Source organism: Silene latifolia, chromosome X (assembly GCF_048544455.1).
Source record: "Silene latifolia isolate original U9 population chromosome X, ASM4854445v1, whole genome shotgun sequence".
Classification (NCBI taxonomy): Eukaryota; Viridiplantae; Streptophyta; class Magnoliopsida; order Caryophyllales; family Caryophyllaceae; genus Silene; species Silene latifolia.
In genome coordinates, this window is record NC_133537.1 from 189364682 (window position 1) to 189381092 (window position 16411).

The following is a 16411-nucleotide window of genomic DNA, read 5'->3' on the forward strand; positions in this document are numbered from 1 at the left end:
TTATCTGGATATAACGAGGCGAAGCCAATTGCCGAGCCCCCTGCCGAGCCCACTTCAGAGCTCATGTCCATGGATACGGAATAAAATAATAATGTGGTCCGGTCCCTTCCAATAATAATGTCCCGGATGATACATTGCCCAAATGTACATCTTCATAACATTAGCATTACCATAAGAGCAATATAACGTCATTCCTTAACATATCTAGTACCAAGTTCATATCTCATGTAAACCACATTACGTAAATTATACAGGTACAACATATCATTATCACATAAAAAAATAAATCACGTATACTATAATATCAGATAAGTAATTATGACGATAACGTACTTACTCATTACATTAACTTAAGATGAAGGGTAGGAAATATACCTCTTATAATAGTACTACTACTCCAAATGCTCGTTCGTAAGACTAACTAATTGGTTTTTGTGTTGGTTGTGTGCAGGGATTTGCCATGGACTTCACGCCCTTTTGCAGTAAGAATTAGGTCGGTTTCAATTGTACTCTATTTCTACCTATGCATCTACGTGGGATTTCACTTTGCCAAGTATAAGCTACATGCCATGCTATATTTGTACGTGGTATGTCTTGCTACCATGTATGTAATACTACGGATTTATGAGTCTCTGGGTACTCTATCGAGTAGGCCTTACTCTGTCGAGTAAGGGTGAGTTGCAGTTTAAAATAGTTTCTGACCTGTTGGGTACTTGATCGAGTAACGTAGATACTCGATCGAGTAAGGGGGCACTCGATCGAGTAACTCGGCTACTCGATCGAGTAGCCGGTTTACGGGGGTTGATTTGTCGGGTTTTGTTAATAATGCGATTAAGTATATAATACCTTTCGTCACTTTTCTTTAAACAATTTTAAAACCTAATTACTTTCAAAGAGAGAAATCAAACTACGTTCTTCGCATCAATCGCATTGTTGGCAAATCCCGGAGCTTGGAAGGTCGGATTTTACCTTTCTTTATACTGTTGTAATCCTTGCATCGAGGGTAAGATCTATGTACCGTTTTTATAGTATTTCGTTAAAGTTGGTTAAACCCTAATATTGCGAATTGGGGGTTTTGTTGTATTTTGTGATTGGTAGTGATTATATGTTTGTATGTTAGGAGGAGGATTCGTAGAGGAAGCATTTTGATATCAGCTGTGAGATCGTCTGATTGTGTTGTGCTTTCCAGGTAGGGTTTCCCTACTCAGTATTAGTCCCATAATGTGTTGTGGTGTTTTGTGGTTGTTGAATATTATCATACTCGTATTGTGACGATTCTTTGGATTTGGTTTCGATAGTAGTTGTGATTGATTCTATCTGTCTGTGTTCTTCGGGGTGCATCCCTGGCTGAGTGGAGTCACTTGCGGGAGTGGCTTCACGCCCATGATTCGCTTTCTGTGGAACCCGCCACAGAAGGGATGTGCACATTAATGGATTTGGGTTTATCGCTCGATGGAGATGAGCGGGGCTTAGGTGGGAACGGCCTGCGGTCCCCCATCGGCGGCGAGGAGTGACTGTTGCGATGGGCACTCTAGCGGGGCTACACACTTTAGTGTGTAGTCGGGATTGTGGAGTTGGGTTTGGAGTTCGGAGAATATCTGTGATGATTGAGTTTGTTTGTTTCTTGTATTGTTGGTTTATATAAATTGTGTGATTAGTACTTGACCCGTTTAATGTTTTAAAAGCGTGGTGATCCATTCGGGGATGGTGAGCGATTATTGAGCGGTATGAGTCGAGTTCTTGGGATAGCCGGGATGTGCCACCGTCGATGATAGAAGTCTTCCGTAGCTTAGTAGTTTAATAAACATTTCGATTAACTCAAGAGACAGTTGGTTTTGAGAACCTGTATTCGTATTTCGTATTTTGGTTTTGGTTTTGGATTGTAACCTTTCGCTAAAGTATTACTATTTAAATGTTGTTTCGTTATTGTCTATTTGATTATCATTGCCTCGGGTAACCGAAATGGTAGCATCCTTATACTTGAGTGGTCCTGGTAAGGCACTTGGAGTATGGGGGTGTTACAAAATGGTATCAGAGCGACGATCCTGAAACCTGTAACCAATGAATCTAATGAATATAGGGAGTCAATTAAAATGAACCCGGGGTAAAGGTTGTAGGAGGTAATGCAAAGGCTTGGGAGACGTCCTAAAGTCGCGAACTCGCCCTGCAATTTTGAACCGGCCACATGGGGGGGTATATGTCAAGGTCGTATGTGATGTTTGTTAGTTTTTGTGTGATTGTGGTGATGTATGCTGTAATTGTTGGGATGTTTGGAGTAGAAGGTTGAGTTTGTGCATGAAAGGTTGGTGAAGTATATAGAATTGTTGTTTGAACAAGAAGCATGTTGGTTGTTTACTATGTGGCGTTTAATAATATGATATAGTTGTTTTGTTGATCATATGAAAAGCTTGGTAGAATTGCATGCTTAACTATATTATATGTCGAGTTTATAAAGTTGCATAGTATGTTGGGATATGTGAGATAACATGCGGGTAGTATATACGAGTCAGCATGACTCGATCGAGTAAGGGGGTACTCGATCGCGTAGGTGAGGTACTCGGTCGAGTGGGTCTGACTCGATCGAGTGGGTATTTGACGTTTTTATAACCAGAATGGTGGTTTTTGGGTACTCGATCGAGTACATAGGGCACTCGATCGAGTAGGGGGTCACTCGATCGAGTAGCCTGGCTACTCGGTCGAGTATGTTAGAGGTCAGAAGGTCTGTTTGGGGTCTGATGTCGGGGCACTCGATCGAGTATGGTGGGCACTCGATCAAGTAGCCTCTTATTTGATCGAGTATGTTTAGGCACTCGATCGAGTGTGTTCTGGGCAGTCCGCTTTCGTGTTTTGAGGTTTTAGTGCGTATGTTTATGTCTACCCTTTCTTATATAGTTTCAAGATGCCGCCCAAGAGAAACGCTTTTTATGCGAGAGCTGAGACCATGAACATAGATGATATCGTTAAGATGTTGGAGCATCAGGATGCTCTTACGGAGGCCTTAAAGAAAGTGGGAAAAGATAAGGATAAGGAGGTTGATCATTCTAAGATCAGCCTCTATATAGCGAGGTTTAACCCAAAAGAGTACAAGGGGACCGGGGAAACTAACCTTCTTGACAACTGGCATCGTGAGATTGAGAATATACTGGACCTGGTTCACTGTCCGGATGAGATGAGAGTAGAACAAGCTGCGTTCTACCTGAGGGAAGCAGCTGGTGAGTGGTGGGATAAGGTGAAGGTGAGTGCTAGGGAGATGTATGCGAACCAGGGCTTACCTGCTATACCTTGGGAAGAGTTTTGAGGGCTATGAGGAAAGAGTTTGTACCGGAACATGTGAGGAGTAAGCCGAGAGAGGAGTTTGATGGGTTTAAGATGACATCCGATATGTCGATTCTTTGAGTACTACAAGCAGTTTAATGAGAAGTCTAGGTATCGAGGACATGGGTTTGAGTGAGGAGAACTCGGCGCCGAGGTTTGAGAGGGGTTGACCCTAAGATCATGGATAAGCTACCGTGGGAGTCCTTGCGATGTTAAGGAGGCTTATGAGAGGGCCGGGAGAGCGAGAGGTTGGTGGAGATGGCTCGGGAGAGAGTGGGTGTTGAGAAAAGAAAGGCTGAGAGTGAGGGTGGTGGCCAATCTAGTCACAAGAAAGGCAACCACAATCAAGCTAGAGGGTTTTCTCGCCGGGTCGGGTTGATCTTTGGGGCTTCCTTTGGGCGTGGCCGTGTGAGTAGTAGTGGTAGTTGGGGGATGACTTGCTTTGACTGTGGCGGTGTAGGCCACAAGAGACATGAGTGCACGAGTGCACCGGGAGCTTTTCAGAGATCGGCTCGGGGGAGCTATTCTCAGGGACCTGCACAGAGTTATGCGAGCAATAGACCGTCTAGGTCATGGTCTAACCGGGGAAGTCAGAGCTATCAGGGGGGAGGTAACCGAAATGGCGGTAATTCTTATCAGAAACCAGCTATGAACAACAACAACAATCAGGGGTCGGGTGCTAAGCCGACCACATCACCGATCTTGTCCCAGGAGGTGGACAGAAGACCAGTGGAAAACTGTTTATGATGGACAAGAAAGCAGCTGAGGATGATGCACATGTTATCACTGGTACTTTTCTTGTTAACGGTATTCATACCTTTGTTTTGTTTGATTCGGGGGCGTCTCAGTCGTTTGTATCTTCGAGTCATGTTAAACGGTTGGGTTTGAGGTTATATGAGTCTATAAGTGAGAAAGTTTTTATATCTTCGGGTGAGTCTGTATTATGTGGGAGGTTGTATAGAGATGTGTCTATGATAGTTGGGCAAGTTGATCTACCTGTAGAGTTGCTAGAGTTTCCTTTTGACAGTTTTGAGATGATAGTCGGGATGGATTGGTTGGGAAAGTATAAAGCTAAGATAGATTGTCATCAAAAAAAAGTGTCTTTGAGAGGGCCTAAGGGTGTTAGTGTGTCTTATCGTGGGTTTGTAGTCAAACCAAGATTGCAGCTGTCACCCTGAAGTCTTATCTGAGGAAGGGATGCCCTTTGATCTTGTGTCATGTGAGAGATGACCGGATAGAGAGTCCGATAGTTTATCAGATACCAGTGGTGAGAGAGTTTGCAGATGTCTTTCCAGAGGAGATTCCGGGGTTACCACCGAAGAGGGAGATAGATTTCACAGTTGAGTTAAAACCGGGGACGGGGCCAATCTCTAAGGCACCGTACCGGATGGGTCCTAAAGATATGGAGGAGCTCAGGAAACAGTTAGATGATATGATAGAGAAGGGATACATTAGACCTAGTGTATCACCGTGGGGAGCACCAGTTCTTTTCGTGAAGAAGAAAGATGGGAGTTTGAGGTTGTGCATAGACTACAGGAAGCTGAACCGAGTGACGGTGAAGAACAAGTATCCTTTGCCAAGGATAGATGACCTGTTTGATCAGATGAGTGGTGCATCAGTCTTTTCTAAGATTGAATTGAGGTCGGGGTACCATCAGGTGAAGATCAGAGAGGTGGACATACCAAAGACAGCTTTCACGTCGAGGTATGGCCATTATGAGTATGTGGTGATGCCGTTTGGGTTATCTAATGCACCGGCTGTGTTAATGGATTTGATGAACAGAATCTTCAGACAGTTTTTGGACAAGTTTGTGGTGGTGTTTATCGATGACATCTTAGTCTACTCTAAGACTAAGGAGGAGCATGAGGAGCATCTGAGGATTATGTTGCTGACTTTGAGGGAGCATGAGTTGTATGCTAAGCTGTCCAAGTGTGAGTTCTGGTTAGAGAAAGTTGCTTTTCTGGGGCATGTGATCTCTAAGGAGGGAGTAGCTGTGGATCCGGCAAAGATTGAGGCAGTGACAAAGTGGGAAGCACCAAAGAATGTTGCTGAGATCATGAGTTTCTTGGGTTTAGCTAGATACTACAGACGGTTCGTGAAAGATTTCTCCAAGATAGCTAGACCTATGACAGCTTTGATGAGGAAAGAGAACAGGTTTCGTTGGGATGAGAGTTGTGAGACGGCGTTTCAAACATTAAAGAAGCGTTTGAACACAGCTCCTATCTTAGCATTGCCTGAAGGGATCGAGAACTTTGAGGTTTATACAGATGCCTTAAAGAATGGGTTGGGATGTGTGTTGATACAGAACGGTAAGGTGATTGCCTAAGCTTCTAGGCAATTGAAGCCGTATGAGGAGAACTACCCTACACATGATCTAGAGTTGGGTGCAGTGGTGTTTGCTCTCAAGATTTGGAGACATTACCTTTATGGGGCGACCTTTAAGGTATTTTCGGATCACAAGAGTCTCAAGTACATATTCACTCAAAAGGAGTTGAACATGAGACAGAGGAGGTGGATGGAGCTGATTGGCGATTATGACATGGATATTATCTACCATGAAGGGAAAGCCAATGTTGTTGCAGATGCTTTGAGTAGGAAGAGTGTACATTCCCGTGTACAGCTCTCTATCTTTGATGAGGTTGAGAGATGAGGTGGGGAAGTTTGGGATACATATGATGCAAGAGAGGGGATCTTTGTGGGAGATTTGACAATACAACCTGATCTTTATGATGATATTCGAGGTAAACAGGCGTTAGATCCTAAGATGGTTGAGTGGAGAGCTGGAGTAGACAAAGGGACAGTGTCTCGATTCTCTATTCATACAGATGGTAGTTTGAGGTTCGATGGTAGGTGGTGTGTCCCTAATGATGAGGAGCTGAAAAAGACTATCATGACAGAGGCACATTGTACATCATATTCAGTACATCCAGGTGGTGACAAACTGCACAAGGACTTGAAGAACACGTTTTGGTGGCATGGGATGAAGAAAGAAACAGCTGAGTTTGTGGCCTGTTGTTTGACATGCCAGAGAGTTAAAGGGGAACAACGACGACCACAAGGTAAGATTCAGTCTTTAGAGGTACCTGAGTGGAAGTGGGAATCCATTTCTATGGATTTTATCGTGGGTTTGCCAAAGAGCGAACAGGGTAACAACATGATATGGGTAATAGTGGATCGACTGACCAAGTCAGCTCACTTTGTGCCAATGAAAGATATATGGACTAAAGCACAACTAGCTATGGCTTATCGGAAGAATGTGCTTAAGTTACATGGAGTCCCTAAGGACATAGTATTTGACAGAGACGCGAGGTTTATATCAAGGTTTTGGAAAGAGTTGCAGGAATCTTTGGGAACAACTTTGAAGATGAGTACAACATTCATCCTGCGACAGACGGTCAGACTGAGAGAACAATCAAAACTCTTGAGTATATGTTACGAGCTTGTGTGATGAACTTTGGTGGTAGCTGGGAATAGAGGTTGGATTTGATAGAGTTTTCTTACAACAACAGCTATCACACTAGTATTGGCATGGCACCGTTTGAGGCTTTATATGGGAGGAGATGCAGGAGTCCGATTTGTTGGGACGATAGTGCTGAGGCAGTGGTTCTAGGACCAGAGATGGTACATGAGATGGTTGAACAGATTAAGATGATCAGGGAACGGATGAGAGTAGCTCAGGATAGGCAAAAGAGTTATGCAGATCTACATCGCCGGGATATAGAGTTTCAGGTTGGGGATAAGGTTCTTCTGAAAGTGTCTCCTATGCATGGGGTTATGATATTTGGGAAGAAGGGCAAGCTAAGTCAGAAGTTCATCGGGCCTTATGAGATCTTAGAGCAGGTTGGAGAGGTTGCATATCGTCTGGCTTTACCAGCTGCGTTAGAGAGAGTGCATAATGTGTTTCATATATCGCAGCTGCGGAAGTATGTGAGTGACCCATCACATGTGTTAGAGGCAGAGAGCTTAGAGCTAGATGAGTCTTTATCATATCTTGAGGTACCTAAGCAGATTCTTGACCGGAAGGTTAGGAAGACTAGGAGTGGTGAGACAGTTTTGCTTAAGATCCTTTGGTCTAACCACGAGACTGAGGAAGCTACATGGGAGGCGGAGGAGGCCATGAGAGAGCGTTACCCTTTCCTTTTTGATCAGGTATGTATGGATACGGGGACGTAACCTTATTTCTTTTAGGGGGGTAGGAGATGATCGCAAAGAGTTTTTAAGAGTTTAATACCTTTTTATGTTGTGTCGGTATGGTTGTTGTCGTTGAGTCGGGTTGAGTTTGGGTTAGTAACATGTTTTATGTTGAGTTTGTTTTGGTTGTTGAGTCGGGAGTGTTGTAGTGTGAGTCTTTGTTTTGTTGTGGTTTGAACTTCGGGGACGAAGTTGTTTTTAAGGAGGGAAGACTGTAATACTACGGATTTATGAGTCTCTGGGTACTCTATCGAGTAGGCCTTACTCTGTTGAGTAAGGGTGAGTTGCAGTTTAAAATAGTTTCTGACCTGTTGGGTACTCGATCGAGTAACGTAGATACTCGATCGAGTAAGGGGGCACTCGATCGAGTACCTCGGCTACTCGATCGAGTAGCTGGTTTACGGGGGTTGATTTGTCGTGTTTTGTTAATAATGCGGTTAAGTATATAATACCTTCCGTCACTTTTCTTTAAACACTTTTAAAACCTAATTACTTTCAAAGAGAGAAATCAAACTACGTTCTCCGCATCAATCGCATTGTTGGCAAATCCCGGAGCTTGGAAGGTCGGATTTTACCTTTCTTTATACCGTTGTAATCCTTGCGTCGAGGGTAAGATCTATGTACCGTTTTTATAGTATTTCGTTAAAGTTGGTTAAACCCTAATATTGGGAATTGGGGGTTTTGTTGTATTTTGTGATTGGTAGTGATTATATGTTTGTATGTTAGGAGGAGGATTCGTAGAGGAAGCATTTTGATATCATTTTGTGAGATCGTCGATTGTGTTGTGCTTTCCGGGTAGGGTTTCCTACTCGTATTAGTCCCATAATGTGTTGTGGTGTTTTGTGGTTGTTGAATATTATCATACTCGTATTGTGACGATTCTTTGGATTTGGTTCGATAGTAGTTGTGATTGATTCTATCGGTTTGTGTTCTTCGAGGTGCGTCCCTGGGCCGAGTGGAGTCACTTGCGGGAGTGGCTTCACGCCCATGATTCGCTTTCTGTGGAACCCGCCACAGAAGGGATGTGCACATTAATGGATTTGGGTTTATCGCTCGATGGAGATGAGCGGGGCTTAGGTGGGAACGGCTGCGGTCCCCATCGGCGGCGAGGAGTGACTGTTGCGATGGGCACTCTAGCAGGGCTACACACTTTAGTGTGTAGTCGGGATTGTGGAGTTGGGTTTGGAGTTCGGAGAATATCTGTGATGATTGAGCTGTTTGTTTTTCTTGTATTGTTGGTTTATATAAATTGTGTGATTATCGGACCCGTTTAATGTTTAAAAATCGTGGTGATCCATTCGGGGATGGTGAGCAGTTATTGAGCAGGTATGAGTCGAGTTACTGGGATAGCTGGGATGTGCCACCGTCTGATGATAGAAGTCTTCCGCTGTAGCTTAGTAGTTTAATAAACATTTCAGTTAACTCAGTAGACAGTTGGTTTTGAGAACCTGTATTCGTATTTCGTATTTTGGTTTTGGTTTTGGATTGTAACCTTTCGCTAAAGTATTACTATTTAAATGTTGTTTCGTTATTGTCTATTTGATTATCATTGCCTCGGGTAACCGAGATGGTAGCATCCTTATACCTGAGTGGTCCTGGTAAGGCACTTGGAGTATGGGGGTGTTACAATGTATGCTTACTTCTCCTTTTTTTTTTTTGTTTTTTTTTTGTCTAAAATTTTGACATGTGATAAAAAACTAGTAAAATATTAAAATCTCATAAAATATCTAGATGTTTATTTTACGGGTTAGTTTCATTTAGATAGGAGTAAAAATTCTACGGATGAAGTTATTATTAAGTCGGACTCCAATCGAACTATTTTATTCTTATTCTAGGGTCTTACCTATACTAGGTTACTACGCCTTTCGAATTTTATTAGGTTAATATCTCCCTCTAGGATAGATTCCTTTCATTTGTGTACCTTTTCGACTCTAATAAATAAAAATTCTTTCCCCCTTCCAAACAAAGAATTTTTTTAAATATATTAGAAAATAAAAAATTTACTCGGGTATTACAGTTAGTTCAGTTATTCCAAAGCGCATTAATCGGATTATTGTATTTCATTTTGCTTAGTTACTCCATTCTGATAAACTATGCTTTTATTTCTCTAGAATATCCAGTTATTTTATAGTGTTTTTATGGTTATTTCAATACTTATAGGTGGTTATTGTATTTCAGTTACATAGTTATTTTCAACTTACGCCTTTTTTTGTTTTTATTTCTTTTAGTGAGTTTTCGCTTTCTGTTGTTTCAGCCCTCATCAATAGACACGACATGGTTTTCGTCGAGATGAAATATTGGCTGAAGAATGGTGAAAACACCGGCAAGACATGGTTCTCGTCGGGAAGAAATACTTTTAGACGTATTATTGGAGATACATATATGTAATGTTACGGATGTTACTATTGTTAGATGTATTGTTTAAGATGTTTAAATGTAATGATGAAGATGCATGGATTGTTGGAGATGCTTAAGTGTAATGTGATGGAGAGAAAATAGTTATATAATAAAGTATGAGACAAAGTACTTAATAGTTCAATCATGGTTATTGTAAAGTTCAATCACGGTTATTTTAAAGTTCAATCATGGTTATTATAATAATTATTATATACACAATAGTTCACTCGATCATAGTTATTTTGAAGTTCAATCACGGTTATTGTAATAATTTACGGCTATTATTATACGACTTTGATGTAATTAATCTATAATGTTGTAAATAAGCGTTGCTTCTGTCAGATTCAGATTCCAATTCATCTTCATCTGCTTTTTATAATGCAGCTTCTAATTCATCTTCCTCGCCTTCTTCTTCTAAATCACGCGCAACAAATACCAGAGTTTTACATTACAATAACTGAGTTTTTACATTATAATTACTGAGTTTCTACATTGGAGTAAGTACAAATACCAGAGTTTTTATATTACAATAATTGAGTTTTTTTACATTACAATAACTGAGTTTCTACATTACAATAACTGAGTTATTCAATTAAACAAATGAAAACTAACAAAAAATGACCAAGTATATACATCGATTTTTCCATTGAACGCCAATTATCCGCGTTTATCGTGATTTTCAACCTGTAATCATCAAAAAGCATAATATAACTTAACAGAACACCCAAGAAGTAACTGGATTGTAAAATAACTGGATTCTAAAAGAAGTATAACTAACGAGTGAATAACTGAATCACATATAGAATAACTGCCTTTATTCATTAAAATAACCGAGTTTTTACATTACAATAACTACAAATATCAGAGTTTCTGCATTACAATAACTGAGTTTATACATTACAATAACTGAATTTCCACATTACAATAACCGGGTTTCTACATTTGAATAACTATTAAATAACCACGTTTCTTCATTACAATAACTGATTTCTAAATTCAATTAGAAATTTTAACAAACAGTTGGTGTGCGCCAACAATTTTACAGATTATGATAATCAATCATCAATAAAATGCCAACGGTATGATAAACAAGCATACTAACGGAGTAGCAATTGAAATAACTCGCAAAATAACTTATATTGACTTATATAATCTACGTTTTCCTTCGTTTTGTGGATTTGCGCTAGGGTTTCTGCAAAATTTGGGCAAAAACACACGATTGATGCGTGTATGAATCAAATTGAACGAAGACAATGAATTAATTTTGTATTTTCGACTTGAATTACTCCAGTTTTGTGAAATTTTGATTGCATTATGCCATGAATTTGAAGAAAATAGGAAAAAATAGGGGAAGAATGAAGAAAGCAGGGAAAAAAAAGTTTACAGGACAACACTAGATGATGAGCGGAAGAAAGAGAAAGAAGAAATGAGTGTGTGTATATTTTTTGGGTCTAATCTCAGCCCTTGACCTTGTTAGATCCAATGGTATATAAATGCGGGGGTAACTCACGAAAAGTGGCAAACTCACCGGATCTTGCTTCTCTCTCTCTCTCTTTCTCTCTCTCTCTCTCTCTCTCTCTCTCTAGAGAGAGAGAGAGAGGATCACATGAGTCCTACCTAATTATTTGAGTCCATGAGTCCACTAAACAATATCATACATTAGAGATAACAATACTGTTTTATAGTAAGGCTATTAGTAAGGTTATTTTCGTCTTTTCATAAGTTTATTATATAAACCCTATTATCAGCTCAAACCTTCCCATTGAATTCATTCACTTTCTCTCTCTCTTCCGCGCTCATCTTACTTTAGTGCTCTCGCCGTCATCTTTCTTTCACGCTCATCTTTTTTCAGTGCTCTCGTCATCATCTTCGTCGGAATTCTGTTATCTTCATCGTTTTTCTTCAACATCCGTCATCTTCCTCGGATTTCATCGTATTTCTTCATCATCCGTCATCTTCATCTGTTTTCTACCTCGAATTTCATCTGTTTTCATATGTATTTTTCATTTGCATCAATCTTAACACACTCAATGTCAGGTATCTTCATAACTCTGTTTTTGTCATCGTTTGTTTGTTTTATTTTATGTGTTATTGTTTTCATTCTGTTTTTCTAGTTTATTACCTGATGTTTTGTTGTTATCGTACATTCGACTGAATTCGTTTGTATGATAACTGTTTTTCTGTTATAATTGATGTTTTAATTCATCTAATTAATCACGGATTCATCAATTCGTGTTAATTGACGTGTTTAAATCATGTAATGAATATATGCTTTCTTCATCATCTCCTCAATATATGCTTTGTTACTTTATGTCTTCGAACTACCTCGTTTGATGTTCATTCTTCATTCAGATTTTGTGTTGAAATCAAGTTTTGCTCCTAATATTACAGATTTCCTTAGTATCACATTTTTATTTTGCATAGTATCATAATCTATTCTGAACAGTATCACATGTTCACATGCACTGTATACCTGGTTGTTTGGCTAATTACTGCTCATTAGAATCATATGTCATATTTTATAATATAATATCACATATCAATGACAATAATAACATATTCTAAAATATACTAGGATACATGACTATGTAGTTACTTTATGTACATAAGTATCACATGTTATGCTACACAATATCACATGCATTTCCTTACAGTATCAGAGCCTGAAGTACATTATAATATAGTTACCTTTTCCCTGTTATAACTTGTTTCCTCAACCTCTATTGCTGTAGAAAATACTTCTGTTATAATATCATATATCAATGTCAATAATATCATATTCTGAAATATACTAGGATACATGACTGTGTAGTTACTTTATGTACATAAGTATCACATGTTATGCTACACAATATCACATGCATTCCCTTACAGTATCAGAGCGTGAAGTACATTATAATATAGTTAACTTTTCCCCATTATAACTTATTTCCTCAACCTCTGTTGCTGTAGAAAAAACTTCTGTTATTTCTCTGTTACCTGTTTCTACTCCACAATGCATAGACGCTGATGAGGTGCATGCTAAAAATCGCCTTTCTTTGATGGTGACCCTTGGAGGTTATGAGGAGTGGGTACGAAATATTGCCACTGAATTTACACCTACAATAGGACAAACTTTTGCTACGTTAGATGAGGGTATACAGTTTTATGAGACTTATGCAATAGCATGTGGATTTGAACCAGGAAATCTTCAACTAAAAGGATTCGTAGTAGTGGAGATATAAGGACAAAATTGATTGTCTGTCACCGGGAAGGATTTAAGGATTCTAAGCCGACAATATTATCCATTACTGGTGAAGAGAAGGAGCCAATGGTCAAGGCCTATGATCCGAAGAACACTAAGGTTACTAGGATTGGTTGTAAAGCTAGGATTTTCTTCAAATTTGTTATTAAAGAAATTGACCAAGTTCAAGTGCCACTCTTTGTTGTTGAACAGTTTCATGCTGCCCATAATCACCTTCTTTCTCCACTCAAGTATAGAGAATTTCAGAAAAAATGTAGAAACCTTGCTTTTCAACATAAACAAACCATTGTTGATAATTGCAAGGTCAATATTGGTCCAACCTCTACTTTTAGGTCTGTCAAGGAATATGTTGACGGCTATGAAAATATCGGAGCTTGTTTGACTGACTTTAAGAATTTTGGAAGGGAAATCAAGTGTTTTATAGGCCTTAAGGATGCTCAAATGTTCATAGACCAGTTGGAGACCATTCATGAAACCCGGAAAGGTTTTTATTATGCCTATGATATTGACTAGAATAAGTGTTTGTTTTGTGTCTTTTGGGCTGATGTAGTAGCACGTCGTAATTACTCTCTATACGGTGAGGCGGTGACTTTTGACCCAACCTATTCAACTAATAGGTACGACATGATCCTTGCTCCCTTTACTGGTGTTGATCATCACAAGAAGTCAGTCACTTTTGACGCTTCACTTATGTCTAGAGAGAATGAACAGAATTTTAAATGGATTTTCAAAAAATTCTTAGATGCTATGGGTGGAAAGCAACCCCATTGCTTCTTTACCGACCAATGTCCTGCTATGAAAACTGCAGTCCCTGCTATTTTTACGACAGCTGCCCACCGGTATTGCATGTGGCATATTATGCAGAAATTACCTGAGAAGGTAAGCATGACAGTAACCAAAGAGGCTGACTTCGTCACTCGTCTGAATTCTGTTATTTGGGATTCAGACCTAGAGCCTTCTGACTTTGAAGAGAGGTGGTCTGCGTTGATCAGTGAGTTTCAATTGGAAGATAATGGATGGTTGAAATATCTATTTTCCAAGCGGCAACGTTGGATTCCGGCGTATTATCGTGATACTCCTCTTGGTTGTCTTTTAAGAACAACCCAACGCTCTGAGAGCGAAAACAGCTTCTTTAAGCACTTTGAGAATCCTCATGGCACACTTGTTGAATTTTGGATGCGTTTTCAGAGTGCTATATATGGATCAGCAATGGCACACCCAAAAATCTCTTGACAAAGATAGTGATCACTCCTTACCTCAAACTAAAACCCTTCTTAGTCTTGAGGTTCATGCATCCACTGTTTACACGCACACACTCTTTTACGAATTCCAACAGCAGTGTATTGATTCTCTAAACTTATGTAGTACTGGGGATTCCTCAAGGGAGGGCAGTACAAGGTTTCTGGATTTTGAAGATTCTATCTTCCATAAGACTTATACTGTAGCATTTAATCCTACAATGTTTGATGCAACATGTTCATGTAAGATGTTTAAGAGGAAATGATACATATGCAAACACATCATCTCGATTTTATCAGGTAAAGGGGCCAAGAAGATACCTGAGTAGGTGGACAAAGCACACTAAAAAAATGCCCTTGTATGATGTTCATAGGCAATTGTTGGATGATTTTAATTCGTCAGATGTCACTAGGCTTCAGATTTAAACTGTTTGGTCGGAGTTCTACTCAATTTACCTCTGATCAAATCTCGGCCTGAAAATCACATAAATGAACTAACTGCATTACTGAAGACATTTAGACAAAAATTCAAGCCTGGTCCTGAGAAAATGACTAAACAGCAAGAGTTGGAGATGCTCCTCGGGGTTAAGTCCTCAACTGAGGTCCATATACTACCCCCTGTTCAATAAAAAAAAAGGGTAGTGGCAAGAGGTTGACGTCGAAGAAAGATCAGTCCATTGCAAAGGCACAAAAGCCGAAAAGATTTTGCAATAATTTTAAATAAATGGCACATCACGATAAGCCCAACTGCCCTAATCCAGCCGTTGACACATCACAACACTTGGCTGATCATGAATCCGATGTAAGTCATTTGCCTTACGACATTCATTATTTCACTTTTACCTGTGATATTTTTGTATAGAGTGTGATATTGGTTCCAAGTACATGTGATATTGTTTATAAAAAATGAAGAACAAAGACACTCTCAGTAGCGTCACATGAAGTGTGACACTGATAAACAATATCACAGTTCATGCTAACCAATATCACACTTTATCTGAAATATATTAGTATCCTTATGAACCAATATCAGGACATCAAACTTGATTGTAGAGAATATCATCCCAATACTAAACAATATCACATATTTAAAATGTCTCTACTATGAAACAATATCAAAATCATTTTAAAAAAATATCACATCAGATGACATTATCACACTTTTGCAATTATTTTGTCAAACTTACTACTGACATTATGTTTTTTTTTTTTTTTTTTTTTTTTTTTTTTTTGCAGATTTCTTCACTTGTTGATAGTGATTAAGGGCTTGTGCATGCTGAGGAAGTCTATTTTACATCATCAACTTTGCACAATCGTCTTTTTTTTTTTCTTACACTATCAAATTATTTTTTCTTACATGTCATTCCAAATGGCAACAATTTTGTATTCTCTCCATTTTTTGATTATCAATGTTATAAAACCCGCATAATCAATAATGTTATTTTGTTGCGTTTGCGATTTTTAAATAATATCCCACTTCATTTGAAAGAATATCACACTTCATTTAAAAAAATATCACCCCAATTCTTAAACAATATCACAACATCACACTTGCTTGTATACGTATTGTATTATACTGCTAAGCAATATCACACCTCATGTGAAACAATATCACCATTATTCATAAACATTATCATAACCATTACAATTGGATGTTATTAGGAAACAATATTACAACAATTTCAATAAAATATCACAGTTCATACTACACAATATCACAATTCATACTAGACAATATCATTCATAATAATATTTATTGTCCCTCTGAATTTTTTTTGATATTGTGAAACAATATCAACCTGTGTGCGCAATAATATCACATTTTGTACCAAAAAAATATCAAACTTAAAAGGATTTTTAAATCCATATCACTGTTGTTATTTTTGAGAAGCAATAAAACAATATCAATCTTTGTACGAAATAATATCACACTGTGTACCAAAACAATATCAAAGTAAAAAGGATTTTTAAATCCTTATCCACTGTTTTATTTTTCTAAAGCAATAAAACAATATCAACCGGTATA

At 38.9% G+C, this 16411-nt stretch overlaps 2 protein-coding genes across 2 annotated transcripts; both read left to right on the top strand.

Annotated features, from left to right (window-relative positions):
• The first annotated feature begins 11933 nt into the window (after positions 1-11933).
• On the top strand, positions 11934-13660 carry LOC141618953 (protein FAR1-RELATED SEQUENCE 5-like). Its single transcript, XM_074436004.1, has 3 exons — positions 11934-11940; positions 12856-13045; positions 13087-13660. The coding sequence occupies exons 1-3, from the start codon at positions 11934-11936 to the stop codon at positions 13658-13660; spliced, it is 771 nt and encodes a 256-aa protein (XP_074292105.1).
• A 111-nt stretch (positions 13661-13771) lies between these two features.
• LOC141618954 (protein FAR1-RELATED SEQUENCE 5-like) lies at positions 13772-14380 on the top strand. Its single transcript, XM_074436005.1, has one exon. It carries the CDS (start codon positions 13772-13774, stop codon positions 14378-14380), a length of 609 nt encoding a protein of 202 aa, XP_074292106.1.
• Positions 14381-16411: the final 2031 nt, after the last annotated feature.